The sequence below is a fragment of the Strix uralensis genome, chromosome 2, assembly GCF_047716275.1.
Source record: "Strix uralensis isolate ZFMK-TIS-50842 chromosome 2, bStrUra1, whole genome shotgun sequence".
Taxonomy (NCBI): domain Eukaryota; kingdom Metazoa; phylum Chordata; class Aves; order Strigiformes; family Strigidae; genus Strix; species Strix uralensis.
This window is the reverse complement of record NC_133973.1, coordinates 107,029,772-107,049,521: the sequence shown is the minus strand read 5'-3', so window position 1 is coordinate 107,049,521 and position 19,750 is coordinate 107,029,772. Positions and strand designations below refer to the sequence as shown.

At 38.0% G+C, this 19,750-nt stretch overlaps 1 protein-coding gene across 8 annotated transcripts in view; it reads right to left on the bottom strand.

Moving 5' to 3' along the window:
* The window catches only part of FNDC3A (fibronectin type III domain containing 3A), a 125,402-nt gene that overhangs the window by 66,625 nt on the left and 39,027 nt on the right, over window positions 1–19,750 (bottom strand). For 5 of the 8 annotated variants that reach the window (XM_074859687.1, XM_074859688.1, XM_074859686.1 and 2 more), the window contains one exon: window positions 16,250–16,325. The exons of the other annotated variants lie outside the window; for them this stretch is intronic. In XM_074859687.1, the coding sequence (XP_074715788.1) occupies window positions 16,250–16,325 (76 nt within the window). The remainder of the gene's footprint in view (window positions 1–16,249; window positions 16,326–19,750) is intronic. 8 annotated transcript variants of the gene reach the window in all.

Here is a 19,750-nt window from a genome sequence, read left to right as displayed (position 1 = left end):
TGCTCAAGCAGATTAACTCTACAGCTTGCTCCTGTCTAGGAGAGTGCTATGAACACCAGACTATGGAATAACCTGGGTCACCTCTGCTGAAGATGGGCCACTAGAAACTGGCATGCAAGACACTAAGCTCCTGTCCATGCTAGAGACACTTAACTCCTTTAAACCGAGAGCTTCTAAATGGAAAATACAGAGACAGCCTTCAAAATGGGAACCAGAACCCAGGATTTCACTTAAATCATACAGGAATCCCCATTACATCAACAGAAAAAGGCAGATTGCCTTTCTGGGTAGTTTCCCTCTAGAATCTTATCTTTTTTGGAGGTGAAGATGCCCATCCCCAAAAGACGACGTGGAGAAAAGCCTAATCTCAGAATACCCCTGATCCTCATGGCTAGTGGAGTCTGCTGGAATCGGGGAGCTACAGGTTCAGATTCTGTGGTACTTCATAGAGCTACAAACCTCAAATCTCCTTGGTTCTGGGCAACTGCTTTAACCAATGTCCTGCTGCTGCTACTGTTTGCATTTGGGGACAAACTTAATATAGCCCAAGTAAAGAAACAGCCTTTCTTTTTTTGGAGAGAAAGGCAACATTTACATATTGTCTCTATATCGTCTCTGTGCTCTGGCATGACTTTGATGTTTGGCTGTTCCCCTGCAGCCTCATGTTTTGTACAATTACAGGCATGTAGGGAATTCCATGGTCAAAACAGGAGAAGCAAAGGATTCAGTGTGATTGCTAGGATTAGGTCATGATTCAGTGGGTGACTTGGGCTGCATCTGAGATTTCTGCAGCTAAAAGCTTAAGGTAGAACTAAGGTGGTATCCAAACACCCTGAACATGACCCCTTATGATTACGGTTCATCGCACAAACATACTTTTCTCTGTCTTTTCACCAATAACAAGACAAGCCTATGAATGCAGCTACAATAGGGGATGAGCTGAAAACAGTGAAAATAGAAGTTTGAAAAACTACTGATCTTGAAAATCCTTAATAACACGTGATAAATACTTAAACCTTTAGATTAAGACTTCTGATTCTGTTAATGACTTACGGTCAACAGACAAAAATTTTCATGTTCAAAAGCTTTGCAGAAATTTAATCCAAATAACCCAAAATCAGGGTACACAGAAAAAAGAACTCATCTTCTCTGTCAGACTTAGCAACACAGAAAGGCACCATGCTTACTATCAACACTGCAGCCTCTCTGTAGTGAAATGTTTCTACTATCATACAGATCACTAAACACCTTCAACCAATTCCCACTGTGAACCTCACATTTTCCTGTTGAAAGTGATTTGAAAGTGTTTTTCAGGGTCTGTGTTAGCTAAAAAAAAAAAAAAAATAAAAATCACAAGCTAACTAATAAAGGCTTTTTAAAATTTTATTTAAATCTTTTAAATTTGTTTTAGCATTTGAAATTTAAAATTTGGTCTTTTTGGTGTTTTACGTAACAAAGGGTCCTTGATTCTCCACAATAAACTCTTTACAGATCCCTTCAACAAGGTATTATTTTCTCCAAATCTCAAGCAAGTTACCACACAGGGAAAGTATGTAAGCTCAAACATTAAGAGCATCTATGACAAAGATTGTTGTAGATAAAAAGCTTTCAACAATGTTAATAAATATGTATTATGAGAAAGAAAGTATCTGGTAAAGCAGTAAGCAGGGACCAGACACAAAGATAAGCCTATGCCATTGCAGTATTCTCTTCAAATTCAATTTGATCTGTAACCAAATACATTTTAGAAAGTAACACACCCACTGCTTTGGCAGCCAAAATGAACTTAGAGCCAGAAAGAACTATGTAAGGAATCTACTTACCTGTGCCAAACAAGAGGCCAGGGATGAAACAACTAACTTGGCTCAGACATATAGAAGTTGTCCATTCCTAACCAGAAGAAATTGAAAAAGACACATGCATACGGTGGGGCTCCTTACCATACATTATGTATGGATCAATATATCCCTCTGCTAAGGAGTTGAGACAAGAAAATTACTTAATAGCTGGAAAGTAAATGTGTCTTTTGTGCAGAAACCTTTTTATTGCTTCACTACTGTCTGGGTGCAAGAGATCTACATTTTCTGTTGCTGGACTGTCAGGGCTCAAGGATTGAAAAAGACCTCATGAATCAAGTCTATTCACCTGCAACTGCAGCTTCATTTCTCTTCCTCATTATCATACCTCAAGATTCATCATAAATGGATTCTATGTAAAAGCATCGAGACTAATCTTAGAACAGTCAATTCTTTTACCTATACGTTTCCCGCTGGAGTGCTGTTCTAGAGCACCACTCCCCTATGTAGCAAGGAGGCTTCTTGTAATTAGATAAAAGTTATTCGCAGCCATTTAACATCCAACTGGGCTCTAAACCAGCCCTGGCATTAACTCTTAATTTTTTATTATTATTTTTTAAAATCCCTGGTATTTACTTACCTATCTCTAACAAAACTCATTTTTAGCCAAAAAAACCATACTCTTCTACTCTCCTTTTTTAAAATAGGCTCCTCATTCTCCTGAATAGCCTAATAGCTCTTTTCTACAAGACCTGGAATCAGCTTCTTTTGTAAACATGAATTATCAAATTACAGTTCAAGTCTCAGCAGAATCCTGTAAAATGTTACGAAACATCCCAAGCCGTACTAGGAAAAACTGCCCTGATGTATTTTATGATCACAGTAACCTTTACAGATACATTATACTGGAGATAATACTTATCTTGTGAGTCAAATAGCTTGCCTGTTTCCTCTTCCTCCTTATCAAGTTTCAAGTGAGGAGATCCCCATTTATAATTTATTAATCTTATGCATGACCTTGCATTGTATATAACTGCATTTCACCCAGTTCAGGGGTACCATTCAAACAACACTCCTGTAGACAGTTAATACATGTTCTTGTTGATCTTTTACCACTTCTGGAATACAGATCTCCTATTGCCATTGGACTTGTTTGGATGATCAGCGTTGCTGAAATGCCAAGTATTTCTAGAATATCTTGATAGCTGAAAGATACCCAAGTGCATTGGTTACTGAGTGATTAAGAAGGGATATATTTACACTCTAGGCTAGCTGTGCATCATGCTTTAGCATTCAATCCTTTCCTATTTCATCCACAATTTAGAATCTAAATAAAAAAACAAGTAAGGTTATATTGACTCTGCTGAAGCTCTTTAGAGATAGAGATCAAAAAACAGTCTGTACTATGCTTTGAATTTTATGGCATGGAGATTGGCAACATGCAGGTATCTGGCCTCAAGACTCCACTGCATATCTGCAATTCTTTACACCTGCATTCTCTAGTCCTTCTATTTACTTCCCACTGGCCTTCATGTCCCCCAAGGCTATATCCTATATAGATATAACCTTACCTGACATTCAGCCTCTTTTTCTATGTGACATGTTCCCAGGCACTTCAGACCTCCCTCCAGGTCTCTGAAGCTGCACAGAAATGTTCACCTGCGAATGTACTACTCACCCAGACCCAGCAGCACAACACCACCATACAAGATGATCCAGCAACATACATTTACGTGCTTCTGAAAAGAACCCCAAACCCAACACCCTTCTATTTAACTGCTGTCACCAAGATGAGACTAGATTCTTTCTCATAAAAAAATAATGGATCTATTTTTCAGATGAGAGGATGAAACTCAGTAACTGAAAAAAATTACAACACACTGAAATTCTATGAACATAATACACAGTTGGAAGGCATTATGGGCAAATCAGTGCTGTGGATGGTATTTTAAAGACCTGTCAGAGTATGAACTGGGGAAACAACCTACAGATAAAGCTGTGTGGGCCTGTGAATAAGATTCCTAGTCTATCATGTGTCATATCTTTACTGGAAAGGAATGCAAAGAAACTTGAGAGTGTATATAGCTGCAATTAAGAGAAAAGATAGGGTATTTTCAAAGGTACATTTTCCTCCTTTTTATGCAATCTTTCCTTGCGTAAGAATTAGAAGGGTGTAGTAAGCATAAACCCACACCTTTTACATATATTTTATTGAAAAGGCTAAATAAATATCATGACAGATTTACAACCTGTGTAGAAAAGCACTGTTCGAACACACATGGGCCAGAAGTCCACAGTAAGAAGTGATCAAATCATCAACGATCAGTCTCAAAGCCTCATGCTTGCCAGTCCTCTTGTATCCATTTGCAGTACAAGTCAAGGAAATGAGTGGAAGTTAGGGTCACACTAGCCAGCCCTCTGATACTCACTTTTATTTTTCAGCTCTCTTAGCAAGTGATTTTTAAAATTCATGCTGGAAGAACTTTAACCAGTTCCAGTTGTTCAGACTGCCTTTGTAACTTACTATTTTCACTCATTGATGCACTGCTTAGTCACCAGATGCTCCCCAAAACTGCACTGCCAGCAGTGTCACACTAAATCAGAGGTAATCACTCTGCTTTTGACCCCTTACTATCCAATTCAGAAAAAAAGTCTCCTTAAGAAAAAAATAATTTAGCTTCTCAAATTTCCAAACTCATCTTGGGACTTTAGGCACTCCAAGGATCTGCCTGCAAGACAGCTTTATTTATATGTACTATCTTTTGAAAAATGAGTAAAAAGTCAGATGAGATGTAAGATTCAACTTACTTTAAGTTGAAGAAAACAATTATGTCCCTGGATGATAAAACGAGAAACAGAATGTATGGAAAGCATAACAAAAAGAATAAATGCAAACTTAAGTACATTTCATATAATTTTCTATATCTACCTGCTGCTAAAGAGTTTTACTGAGATGTTTCTGCATAAACTGCAAGAGCTAACTCTGTCAAGAGAGTGGTGCCTTTCGGAGCACAATTTCTTCAAGGCTAAAGCAGCTGAAGATGTAGCACACTAGCACTTCACTTAAATGCTCTTTCAAGAGACTATCTTAAACGTAAACTGTGGGAAAAACAGAGAAGAGAAAGGCTGCAACTCTCTGTAGACACATCTTTCTCCTTTTATGTTGTCTTCAATTTTCAGTCTGATTCTCGGAAGAAAAGGCTGCAGTATCATTAAGTTACAGCACCTAGACCTACACAGTTCTTTCCCTGCCCTCTTCCTGGGAATTTGACTGTTTCCACCTGCTTTAATTCTTTTGTTTGGTTTTTTGGTTTGTTTTTGGAACTGGCTTGCTAAAGCTGTGTTTTACAAGCAGGGCTTTCCCGACTTTGGGACTCTGTCTCAGCCCACAGTCCTGTTGTGGTCTTTGTTCAGCACAGTTCTACTTTAACTGACCTGCCCGTGTTTGATAAGATTTTTCCAGGGTTCATTATGAGCAGGTTATCACCATCCTACTCACAGTAACTTACTCACATCTTACTGAAACTACAATTCCATAACAACTCCTTTTAAGAATTATTAAAGAAGCAATAATATAGACTATCGGTTTAGCATTTATAGTTCTTATCGCAGCTCCTTTGGTTGCCTTGGAAGGCACATCCATTCTACCTTTGAATACAACTGTCAAGATCATCCAAGGCAAACTCAACATACATGGTATTTATGAAGATGGCCTATATGTAGAGCACCAAAGGGAAAGGATAAGTGAAACTGCTGGAGAACAGGCTACTGGAAAAACAAATGGAGAACAGGCACAGGAGATAAACCATATGCTCACAGAACGGGTGATTAACCAGATGGGGAGGAATGGGTAGTCAGCTTCTCTAGTAGCTCTGATGCCATTAACTTGAGACCCATCTACAAGTTATAGGGTGCTGTACAATCACCTGAAAAAAAATCTGAGACTCTTTGGGTGGTGTCATAGGGCACCTGCTCTAGACAACTGCATTTGCTAGAAGGACAACTGGAAAGCCCTTTGCAGGGTGAGAAAGAGCTTCTCTTTGGCAAAAAGAAAACAAGAACAGCACTGTGGAGAGCTGTATTTACTACCAGTGAATTTGGCCCTTCCGACTCTGTTTGAAACCCCATGTAATTACACTGTTTCTTAATGGCTTTAAGTGGCTGAACTTACATGCTTGTAATTGGTCTTTAACTCACATTACACTGTAGCTGTTTATATTTGTGCACAGCTAGTCTATATGTTTGTAATGACCTTGTTATCTTTCTCCTCTTCTTCCTTTCCCTCATTCGGATAATAGACTGCTTTAGATGTAAAACAGATTGCTGCATGTCTGCAAAGGGAAGAATGGGAAGGGCAGTTACATTACCATGATTTTAATGAAGTTGAAGAGTGTCATGATCATGTAAGTCATGCAAGCTGACAAAACCTCAGTCATTTAACAGACAGTCAAAAAAAGACAACTATAATCATCTACTATTAATAACACATGCACAGCCATATCTATCAAGCCATGCGCTGCTGATTCATCTATTAGAAAAAAAGCAAAACTAAGAACAGACTAAAAGCATCCTTGGATTCAAAGTTACAAATTCAGTTAGATACTACATTCTGGCAAGAAAAGTGTACCTTGACCCAACACAGACAAAATAGTAGCCTTGTACAGGTGAAAATGAAGGAAAGGGAGACTAACGTCCTGGTCTCTTTCTGTTGCTATCTTGGCCACAACAACTTTTAGCATTGAAGTAGAAACCATGGAGGAAGAGCAGTGTCAGGCCCTGTAAGCTGCTGTCGTGGTTGTGGCAGCCTGAGCATGCATGGGGAGCTTGCTCTGTCTTGAGGAGCTGTGGAAAAATAATGGCTGGGAGAGCTGCTCCACCACCATGAAGACTTTGGTTTCCTTCCCAATCCATCTGTCACCCTTCACAATTACCACGTGCCTGATAGTGGTCCACAAGATAAGGCAGCCACTACTCTCTGAAGTACAAATAGAACAAGAGTAAATCAAAACTAATTCAAACCTAGTTCTTCATTAACAGTAATTTTTTGATAGAAGTCTGAATACTTTCAAAGCTACCACTACACATCAAGGATGTAGCAATACAACTTGCATCTCACAGGATGAAAATATAAAGAAATTCCTGGGGTCTCATCTAACAATCTGCAGCATTTTCCAACAGACGACACAAAGAAGCCCTTTATGCACAAAGTTCTAGCCTTTCCATTTTTATGAAACCCAGTGCAAAGTCAATGTTTTTAAGTTTGAGTTTCTATAAAATTAAATCACCATTTGTTTTTAAAAAATTAGATAATGAAGTTGAGAAACTTCTTTTTCTATTTAATAAGTTAGCAATCTTCATGAAACTATTATTTCAATCAACCAGATTGCATCCAATTAAGATACAGAAAATGCTATCAGCATGTTATTCTAAATGTTAGGATATTACATGAAAATACTAAGTAAAATATTTTTCAAACTCCTCTGCCTGCATCTCTGATCTCTGATTTAGTTCAAATTGCTAACTACTTACATTAGAAACCAATAAGTGATCCTATACACATTTTCCCCTCTTTCCCCCCCGCCCCCTGTAAAGCAAGTAATACAGGGCTATTTATTTCCCATCAACAGCACAGTCAGGGAAGAAACCTGATGAACTGACTGCAATGCCAGGGGACTATTACAATATTGCCAGACAGAGACCTGTCAAGATTAACATGCTTCATACAAGACTTATCCAACTGATTCCAGACTCAGCCCACAGTAGCACCTGAATCTCAGCAGTTTGAGTTAATGCTTCCCAGTCTTGTGGGCTAGATAGAGTCATAGAAACCAAGTTTCAGGGGCATTCTCTAGCTGCAACTTAGGGCTGTAACTCCATTCCTAATGTGCACCTCCAAGTACTGGTACCATCCTTGTAAAATGTGAGATGTTAGAAGCTCACGGAAACGGATGAGTTCAAAGAGTTCAAATGCTTGAGGACAAAGACATTCACTGTGGGTACAACTGTGAAACAACACACTCAAATGAGATGTTTTCAGGATGTAGCCTTACTTTTTTCAGCTTATAATAACCAGGCTTTAGCTCCAGAATGGAGACATCTCATTTAGGGATCTAAAATTATGTGTCTGCATGCAAGTTAGGACTTTTAAACTCCCATTATAGCAAGTGGAGATCTAGTCAGTACAGACAGTGGAGCCTGGAGAGCTATTCAGTACAAACTGATGTCAGCTGAAATGCACTGACTGTACCAGCTAGTGACTAAATCTTCACTAGTTATAATGGGAGCTTAGATCTAAGGACACATATAGAAACACACATTTAGACACCTAAAATTAGATGTCTTCAGTATGCAGCTGAAGCACTGATACTTCAAACAAATGTCTCCAGAACCTTCCTACAGTCAGGCTGGGTTTGCAGTATAGTGAAAAGAGGGAATAAAGGAGGACATTAGAGAAGATTAACAAGGGAAGATTAACTGATCAGAATATACAGGAAAATGAGACAGGAAAAGGAGAACCTGACTGAACACCTTGTAATGAATATAATAAGTTATAAACTCATTCACATCTCAAAATATGTGAGCTAAGTCAAGATAGAATAAAAGTTAGAAAAATATCTAATAGAAGAATGAGAAAATAACCAATAGAAAAAAGTTAGACATGTTTTGTCCATATAAAGATATTAGATCTTTTAAACACATCTTGAACAGAAATCAATGACAGAAAATTTGTCTTCCTTAAAACACACTACAACCAACATTGTGAAAGAGATCTGAATTAATGCACTTCCCTTTTAATCTGTTTATTTGTTGCTGCAGAGGGTGATAAAACAGGTCTAGTTTGCTTTTTAATAAAACTTTTACTAAGTTTAGTTTATTCTGGGAATAGCATGTTCCAGAACATCCCAACAAAGTGGGCACAACAGTAATGCAAGCTGCTTTGATAGAAAAGCAGCATAATAAAGTAATCTTTTTCCAGCAACAGTTTCTTGTATCATCCCATCAAGGCCGAGAGGAGACTGGGATCACCAAGACCTGGTCAGTTATCAGACTTAACAGAGGAGGAGGTCAGGCAGTTCCCAGAGAAGGCTGAGGGAGCTCCGTTACAAGGCTAATTCTCATGGCCACTCAGAGCAGAAAGAGCCAGATCTAAACAACAGACTTTGCTGTGGTTAATTCTGGTCAGGGGAATGACCTTGTTTTGCACTACTTTGCAAGTTTTGTTGAGTTAGTAAAACAAATGCGAGAGATGGTCCTGAAAAGAGTTAAGACTGCCTCTGCCCTATTGCAAAAGGGATTCCAGAATCAAGTAGATGTACCCAAGCTAGCTATAATTCATCCCAGTACTAACAGTAGTACTAGAAAAGCTGCAGCAGCAGGGCTTGCATGCAAATTTCACTTGCCAATAGTACTTGAATTATGGACTAGATTTCTTCTGTGTGTCAAAGGCAATACATGAGCATTCTACATGGACTACAGCAAGGGCTTAAATCCATCGTTATTTCTTTACCTTACCAGAAGGGTATTTGCCATATCTCCATCCAACTTTTATGTTAACCTACCTGTAAAAGGCAGAGGGGTAAGTCTGACAAAATTTGAAAGGCCATTCATGAGCTCTGTTTATCACTCTAAGCTATAAAAAGAGCAGCTCCTACTTAGAACTATTTTGGAATGAGATAACTCTAAATCAAACTGCTACAACCACACTTCTTGGTCACCTTCTCTCTTCATCATCTTGTTGCAATACAGAAGAGAATCAAGTCTCCTCTGCAGTCATACTCCTGCATAGCTGACCAGTACTAATGTTGTTATTTTTAGCTTGACCGTAGGTACCTGAAAATACAAGCATCTATAAAACAATTCTAAAATGTGTATATTGAAGGTCATTTCCAAACAGAGGTGTTTTAAAGTTAAGCTACTCCTAGACTCAGCTCTGAAACCCTACATGGATATCCTCAACCAAGAGTTAAGTGGCTTTAAGTCACTGTAGCTTGCTATGACCTCATACTTTCAGTTGACTTGTCTTAGCTTTCCTCAATACCTTTTATTAAGGCTCTCTAAATACTTCCAGTGGAGATCCTAAAATTACTATGTAGAAAAGGATGTTAATCTAAGTATCCATATCTAGTTTCAGCATATCATGTTTAGTCTTCTACAGCATTCACACAGAAAATGGATAAGACAACTTAAATGATTTATCATTTAGGGTGGGTTTGGGGTTTTTTTTAGTTGGGTTTTTTTGGTTTTTTAAATGAACTGATGTATAAGACCTTACATCTGCGTCTTCAGAAGGCTACGGTAGAGAAAAGCTGTAAAGCATCTTCAAAGATGAAAAGGAAAGGAAATAAATTGCACGTGTCATCGTGTAACATCTCAGTATTTAGAAATGAGAATCAGGTAAATGGAAACAAGGATAAAGAATCATTTTCTTCTTGGGCTACAGAAAGAAAAGATCACGCAGAGCAGCTTCCCTGGGTGGCTCCAGTAGGCTGTTCTTAACGGAAGCAGGAATACTACAGCACTAAAAACTTTGTAATACACATCTGGGTTCATACTTGTAAGGGTTCATTATCCAGGCTCTTAAGATACCTAGAAGACTAGAGATACTCAAGAAGGGAATTCTTCTTAACAGTGTTTTACTGGTTTTGCTAATTTGTTCCATTACTATAGATATATGTATTTAAATAAATTATTCCTAAACTTTGCCCAGTGCTAAGGCAGATGCCAAAGTCCCTTCTGAGGGCTTTGTGGCAACTTATACAGAATTTATGACTGGTCTTTAACCACCTGCAATATTAATAAATTAGTTTTAAATAAAAATCAACAGAAGAGCACCAGATGATACTGAGAACAAAATAAATCTAGGGTTCCTTTTGGTTCAAATGTGCTTAAATAGCAGTTACATTTGGATTTTAAATTGTTCAGCTTCGTTGCTCTAATACTATCTGAAAACAACCAAAACCACATGAGACCTGGCAGCAGATAACAGCAGACAATAGACTGAGAGCTGCCCTGCAGAGAAGAACTTGGGGGTACTGGTGGATGGAAAACTGCATGTGAGCCAACAATGTTTGCTCACAGCCCAGAAAGCCAACCGTACCCTGGGCTGCATCATAAGAAGCGTGGCCAACAGGTGATTCTCCCCTTCTATTCCTCTCTTGTGAGACCCCAGCTGGAGTACCGTGTCCAGCTCTGGGGCTTCCAGTATAAGAAGGACATGGACCTGTTGGAGCAAGTCCAGAGGAGACCATGAAGGTGATCAGGGGGCTGGAGCACCTCCCTTATGAGGACAGGCTGAGAGAGTTGGGGTTGTTCAGCCTGGAGAAGAGAAGGCTCCTGGGAGACTTTATTGGGGCTTTTCAATATATAAAGGGGGCTTATAAGAAAGGTGGAGCAAGCCTTTCTACCAGGGCTTGTTGTAACAGGACAGGGGACAATGGTTTTAAACGCAAAGAGATAGGTTTAGATTGGACATAAGGAAGAAATTTTTTACGATGAGGGTGGTGAGTCACTGGAACAAGTTGCCCAGAGAAGTTGTGGCTGCCCCATCCCTGGCAGTGTTCAAGGCCAGGCTGGACAGGGCTTTGAGCAACCTGGTCTAGTGGAAGGTGTCCTTGCCCATGGCAGGGGGGTTGGAGCTAGATGATCTTTAAGGTCCTTTCCAACGCAAACCATTCTATGACTCTATAACAGTTTTATTCACACAGTATTCTGGGTACAGCTTTGGTGTTGCAAAGCTGAAGTTAATCTTAGAATGAAATAAAGTTTGTGTTTCACTACTGTAGTCTCAGAGTTGACGTGATCTTCTTTTCCTCTTGATTTCCTTGAAAACACTTTTCAGAAGTATTTTATACCTTACTGTAAAGAGAAAAAAGTAAGATTAAGATTGCTTAACTTTTATCCCAGAGACTAACCTTCATACTGATACTTCATTTCATTTCAAAGCATGAAGTATTTATGACTCATTCTAATTTACATACATTTTCTTATTTTATTATGAAAATGGCAATTTTCCTTTGCAGAGACATATAGAACATGGTCTCTCTTATTATGTCAAGTAACATTTAATAGCCCTTAGCTGTAACTTGGGACTGTTATAAAATGTGCTCAAGATGAGTCATCTTCATTCATTTATTCTGCAATAGGAAGAATTCATGAATGAGTGATCTGCAGTAATTCACTTCCACGAAGAGAGCCCATTCATACATTTCAAACCTGGTTTTCTGAATCACTGTAATGTAGCTGATTATTTCACTATAAGAGAAGAAAATTTTGGCTTAAGGAAAGTTTCCCACAGAAGTCTGAGTAAGATGTAAGAACAGTTTTATAGATATAAAAGAGATCTTCTGAAAATAAACATTTTGGTCTAACACATGGATACACAGACAGCTATCTTCCTATGTATCTAGCAACAAAAGCACAGTGTCTTTGGAAAGTAAGAGACTGACAAATGGTTTAAATTGAAGTTGCGTCAAGAGGGGGCAGAAGTCACTGCTATCAGACAAACTAGTAGGCTGCCAAAGAAATATTTTATAAAAATCAGAAAAAATGGCCATTGGCACACAGAAATGCTCATTTGAAGCTGTATTTAAGTCAAAATACATATAATAGAAAAGCAAGTAAGATCCAAGATTGCTAAATACAGGAAATACAAAGCAACCATTTTATTTTACAGAAATATAAATGTAAGACACCAAGAATAAAATACACAAGTTATTTTAAGTCATCAAAACTCCACCAAAATAAAGGATTGGGATTCACCAAGGAGGAAGGGTCCCTTCACCACCACCGCTCTTTTGCCAACCTTAAGAGATTTCAAACCAGGAAATAATCTTAAGAGCCTTTTCACCCAATCTTAACTGTCATGGAAGAGGCCTGCATTAAGAAGCCACTTCTCAGTTATCATAACTCCAAAACAGTCAAAGCTTTACAGATCATCTGTGAGAGTTATACCAGCAAACAGATGGTAAGTCAGTACAGAGACCTCGGTATAAATGCAGCATTTTCTTCAGAAGCTTAGCTCACAGAAAAAGCACGGTGTGCTTCCTCATTAATTGGTGTTTTAAGTTTTCATTACTTCATTGATTCAAGGACATTGATTCAATCACTTTATGAACACTTTATGAACACCTCTCTTTTCTCCTGGGGAGACACTGACTCCTTGTTTTCAGGTTGAAAAGTTTTACCTTATGTATAGAGTATCCAAAGTAAGGATAGTTCTCTTTACGAATAAAATAACTACAAGAGCAGCACAAAGATTGATGGAGCGTCTTAATGCTTCCAACAGACAGGGATACGATGCAAGAAAATACAATTAACATTATGGTTAGATTTATAAACAATCCATATTGACTTCAGCAGACAATGTAATCTCAAGGTGAATTCACCAGCAACAAAGCACAAGAGAGATCTAGAATTATCCAAGGAACAGTGACTTACTAAATCACCCCAACTACTGTATCTGCATTACCTGCACTTCTACTGGGGATCTGTCCAGAAGCAGCTCGTTACTTCTCAACTTCTGTTCTTTTTTTTAGTATTATACTTACATAATTTCAACTTAAACATATGCCCATGCAAATTGCCTTGCAAGAACCTGAATTTACATTTTATCATTTTCATCTGTGGTCAATGTGTAACATCCGATTGTAATCTCAAATTATTTCTCCTTTTCCTTGGATATCTTTTGGTTAAGACTTTACTCCAAAGAGACAACCTAATTGTTAGCCACCATTTTGCTAAGTATAAATTAGAATACGGACTTAGAAAATTTTCTGTTTCTTAAAAAAAAAAAATTGTACTATGTTCAGCATTGAACTGAAGTCCTTGTTACTGAACATCCCACAAAATATGACGTAAATGAAGTTCTCGAAACTAGTTCGTTCTAGAAAGCAAACATCAGAAATGAAGAGATTTGTTTGGTGGTCACTTACCATTCCATCACAAATAAGTGTTGTGAATTATACGTGTAAGCTTTACAAGCCTCATTTTGAAAGGGATAAGGGAAAGCCTGTAATAAAGTATTAAGTGAAAAATCTTTGCTTGTACTAATGTTTTTCCTCCAGATGGATTCCAAGTGTGATACAAGACAAAAACCATATTAATTGCAATATGCAATATATTTGTTGTACATAATTACAGTTGTTCTGTGGGCAATATGTGCTGTGGTTTTGCAAAGTAGTATACAGATACACATTTTTAACGTATGTAATACTACCTCTTTTTACATAGTACATCACAGACAAAGCTGAATAGGCATTCTTTGCAGAGGCTTTTAAGTCAAAACAGTTAGAAAAGAGTATAAAGATGGGTAAATATTTACAGGAAAAGCTAAGATTGGAAAAAAGTATTAAGAAACATTTTAATGACTGAATTAACTTCCCACTGATTGCACCTCCACTGAATTTCAGCAATCTTTGCTTTCTTCATGCCTTTTTTAAAGTAAGCATCTCTGCACTTTTATAAGGTTTCCTTCAAACCATACTCATTATGTATTTCTGCATCTTTAACTTTGATTTGACCTAATAACTGAGTGCATACACTGAAGAAAAGAACAGGGAACTGACGTGAGCTTGCTTTCTTTAGAGTCAATGAATTCTCCTGTGACTGTAACACATTTTGCAGACTGGCCATCCATTTTGTAGCCAAGTCAAGGACAAACTATGTTTGAGAAGCTGTGGCAGAGCAAAAACGACCACCAATACCAAATTACTCTCTACAGTGTACACCATTGGAAATTGTTCACTTTATACAAATCTCTACACAGAAAACAGGAAAGTAGACATTCTTCATCAGTTACAATACATACAATGATAAAGGTACAGCATCAATTACTAAGGGAATTTTAAGCCAACAGACCCAAGAAACCAAAAGGTAGAAAGATCCATCGGCATAGCACTGATAAAACACAGAAGTGTCTCAGGAGTGACAAAAGTAGACCAGAAAAGTAACATTCGTAAGATCATGTGCAACTTGGATTCTGTACTAAGATTAGTGAATATACAGATATGAAAAATTTCTGTGTCCCCTGTTTTACTACCAACTATAAACTTTCATCTCCTGGAAGAGGGAAAGACAAGGAGAATGTCCATATATGACAGGTTTGCAAAAGCTGTGGAACTGATTTGGAATGCAGGTTCCTAGATTGCCAGTGCCACTTTTCAGAAAAGTTGTAAAGACTGTACCTGAGCTTAAACTTAGTGAGTCCCAGGAACAATTGTCCAATAACTGCTCACACAGAGTTTCATATTTAAAGCATGAAGAAATCAGCAGCTGAATCAAATCACAATAGTGAGATGCCTACTCGGAAAGCAAGAGGGAGCAGGCAAAAATAAAAGCTGTACCATGAAAGGTTAGAACTGTATCTATAATGACATTATCTCAATATTTTTGCAGTTCATCACACACCTCCTGCTTTGAAGATGATCATGCATGTGTCAATTCATTTACCCCCGTCCCCCCCCCCACTAAGCCCATCTGATAAATCAAAAATTAGAACCAAAAATGCCACTCAATAACAGACACATAAACTTTAAGAATTGATGATATAAACTTAATTACAATCTAAGGGCTCCTTTTAATCAGTTCTTTTGTAGCCAAAGGACCTGCTATGACACTGGAAACGAGACCTTTCCTCTCAGACTGGAGAGTGGGGAAAGGAGCTAGAAAATATTTGCTTCAACTTCCTGTAACAGTATCTGTTGAAGCTGGGCCAACATCCAGAAAAAAAAGAAGGTAGGATTCATTGGCCCAGAAGATAACAAGAAAAAAAGTGACCCCATAGCTGAATCTGTGGATACTCTCTTATAACACAGTAAAAGTGGTATTCTAAACAGCAGCAATAGCTGACTGCTCATTTCTTGCAGCTGTAGATAGGCTTAACTGGTAGCTATTTTCATTCAGAACAGAAAACAACATCCAAACTGACCACTGCATATGGGGATGCTATGCTTAGATAAAGCATTTGTATTTTGAAGCTGCACTTGCTAGACCTCAGAAAGGACACATTTTGGCCCCTAGAGATATAATGAAAAATTAGTAGTGGGATAACAGACAGCTACTTTTGGGAAAGGCAAACAATGTCCACATGACTGCAAAGAATAAAAAAATAAACTCAAACCGAATTAACAAACGTAGCTTTTAATTTGAGGTCTGTGTAATAAATGAGGTTAGTCAAAAGTTGCTACAACAGCACTTCCCTGCTTGCTTTGCAAACCGAAAATGTTCCACCATTCCCCTCCCCAAGAATTTAATTTCATCTAGTATAAGAAAAAGTACTTTGTTTATGGTAGTGAAATCTAAATCCAATGATCCTTAGCACATAATCTTTTAGGTCTTTAAACAGCTCTTGTATTTAAAATAATTTCTGTCAGTCTTTTACTTTCAACACCACAAATTGCCTTTTATTAATCCTGATGCAGACTCAGGAAGTATTAAAATAAATGTATCAGCTTTACCTGTAATGCACTGAAACTGTCCATCTTCTCTTCTTATTGTAAATGCTTCCCCTGGATTAACTTGCACAAGAATAACCTTAAAAATAAAAGAGTGTTTACAACCATTACACAGGAATATGTTACAGAAGTCTGGTATGTGCAAAAAAAAGTTTTACTGGGAAAAAACAACTTTTTTTTCTGGTTAGTAAATATATTAATTTTCACTTCACACTGCTTGCTGCCTTCATCCCACAGAGAAAGAGATAAGAGCAAGAATACACACAGATATTTTTAAACAAACATTTTTCAAAGAACCAAGGAGAGAATAACAACTGAGTAAAACAGTACCTGTACAAATTTTATTTTCTTGACTGTTTAGTATAATTAAAAAGCTATTTGTACAGCTTAAATTATTTCAACAAATTACATTAACTTCAACATTAATCAAACCATTACATAAAGTTTCAGAAGGAAGCCTAGAATTCCCAGTGTTTGAATTTTCATCATAACCATTTAACAGTTTTCAACATAAGTGAAATATTGTGTCATTTCTTTCTTTACATGATCCAAGCATGTCTGTACATTCATTAATGATAAAACATTATTAGTAGTCATGACAAAGTAAGTGCACCAGATGCACAGCATGAAACAGTATGTACAGTTTTATTTATCCTAATTTTGTAAACCCAAGCAATGCAAAGCACACTTATCAGTCAAAATAAACAGAGGAAGTCTGACATGTACCAAAGCAGAAGCCTGTTACCATTTTAGACTTCTGTATTCTCATTTGTAACCTGCATTTCTGTGAGAGAAAAAGTTAGTAAACACAAAGAACCTAGCTAAAATTATGAACAAAGGAAAAAAACCAGAAGAGCAAGCTCATTTCATAATTTCCTTTCTGGACACATCTTTCTTCTGTCTCACTTGCACATGTCTAAATAGAGTGTATGTCCTCCTCCCGGTGTGAATCAAAGAGACAAATCTTCCTTATACACAAGTTTTCAACATTATGGACAAAAATTTACTCTGTTACTTGCTAAAAGAAAATAAAATTGATCTTGTTTACAGAAAAAGAAAACAGGAAACTTGTGTGTTACTCATTTTAGGAATACCAGAAAGAAAGGAAAGGGGGAGGAAAAGGCAGAAATCATATGAATTATTCTTCCCCTGGTAGAGCAACTTTACAAATTAATGAAAAGATGACAAGTTCTACCCTAACACAGCTTTAACCTCGATGAGATATGATAGATTTTCACATTTTCAAACTTGGGCCATGTGATTCAATAGCGATTTAGCTCAGTTTTGAGCATGCACTTTAAAAATACTACTTTAAGTTGTTTCATGTGGTACAGTGCTGTTACTGGAGAAAGATGTCTCCAGAAGCTTTAGGCTCTTTAAGAAAAAATAATGAATTATATCAATATCTACATTTTATCATGCTAATAAATTTTCCAAATCTTCTAAAGTGTGTCTGAATATAAAATTCAGTAAGAGTTAGCATTCATAGTATAATCTAAACTTAGAAACAAGAGGATTTTAAGACAAGAACTTCAAATAAGACTTACAGGTCTTCAGAAAATATTGTATTGCCAGAGTTTATTGCAAAGTGTTTGAAGGTAGCATTTCAACAACTGGCTATCACCTTCAGAATGTGACGAAGGAGAGAAATATGAGTGGACGGGCTCTTACAATTTCTTTTTCAGACTCCCCAAGCAAGCATAACTTTCTGAAGACATATTGCATTGATTTACTTTTCCCTTTCTGCTACAATTGGAAGTTTTAGCGTTTAGACTGGAATAGAAGTACCTAAAGGCTTCGCAGGAGTACGTGACAGTGCCTTTCCATCTCTTATGTGTGGGTTGGATAACTACATTTACCCAAGTCTTTTGACTGATTTAGTATGTCCTAACTCCTGGGAGGAGCCATTCAGGCTGCAGCTGACAAGTCCATCTGTACAATTTTCAGCTCAGTGTTCTTGGTCTCCACCATATGCACTATGACAAGCAGAAAAGCCCTCAAGTTTTAGGGCAATGGCTGGTATAAGTCCCTTAATTCCTACTTTTAAGTAACAGGGAATGGGAGATGACAGGTATTCCTGCATTGTTCCCATTTTTTCTGTGTGAGTACCTGAGATTGGTAACCTGGGCAATAATGTTGCCTTGGGAACCTGCTGGTTTTTCTGCCCCAGACCTCTGCTGCAGGACATCCAAACTGGAGGCTCCAGCTTGCAGAGTAGACCTGAGCATGGGAATACACATACTGTTCCAACTGCAGCAAGCGGGCCCTATGCTTCCTGATTTTCTTTTATAGTGGTTTCTCCTGTGTGAGTATCTTTGCTGTTCACAGCTAGCCTAAGAAAGTAAAGGCTCAGCACGCCAGCCATGGTGTAACACAGTGAGCGGGGGGCACTGCTCAACAGCAGCCGTGCCATAAGGCAACAGGTCTCCTGGTGGAGTCCAGCACTACACTCTGACCCTCGGAATGTCATCAGATTTTCACATCTCTGAGGACATCTGACTTCCATTCAAAAGGGTGGGGAGACTCACTGACTTAATGAGGTTTAATTAGATACTCAGTTCCCAGGAACAGGAAATAAGAGCCTTTTTGTCACTGGACTATTTGTCTACTTGGTGCCTGACTGTGTATTTATTTCACTGGCTCCTACTTTCAGCCTTACTTTTATGTTGTGCATTCACATTTGTATTTTACAATGCTTCCAAGATAGGCTGTATTTGTTGCCAAGTGTGCCAAAAGAGTCTGAATCAGGGCTGAAGTAATTTCAGAACTTTCAAGAACTGCTGGCTTCAAAAGTCTTTGTGTTGGGGTAACGCGTATCAGTGTGACCCGCACTAGTTGCTGGACCACCCTTATCACTGCTGAACCCCATGGAGTAATCACTGCTTTGAGAAGGACATTTTTGACACCTACCACCTCAGTAGATGCAATTTGAAATAAGAAAAATTAAAGCTATGCACACAGAGAGAGAGAGACCGATACCTTTCTGGTCAGAAAAGATATTATCAAAGACAGACAGCCACTCACAGGGATCCCCTCTTATTTAATAAAAGTCTTCTGTAGGCAGGAAAATTTCTCTAAAGAAAAAGGTAACATCGATTTTTCACAGCATCATGTGTTAGGCAAATAAAATCCACAGGCTGCTTCATATTTATAGCTCTTTCATTTCATTCTAGGTGGCTTTATGCAGGCTGGCACATCTCATTATCCAACACGCTGCTTCATGAACCCTAATATCAGTACTTACGAAAACCAAGACCGTCGTCTTTCACACTGAATATTCTAGACCTTGATCTCCTTCCTCTCTGGGCAAAACATTAATGTTGGCTCAAACTAAGTGAAAAGCTTTGGAAAAATCTGATGGTTTGGCCTCTCTTCCCATGCCTCAATCTTTTTGTGACAAATCCTGTTGCTTTACTCACAGCATTTAAAGTTTTGCTATCCAAAGGCTAACATGCATTATTCTATCCAGATTTCCGTTGCCTGCTCCTCTAAGATAACTATGAT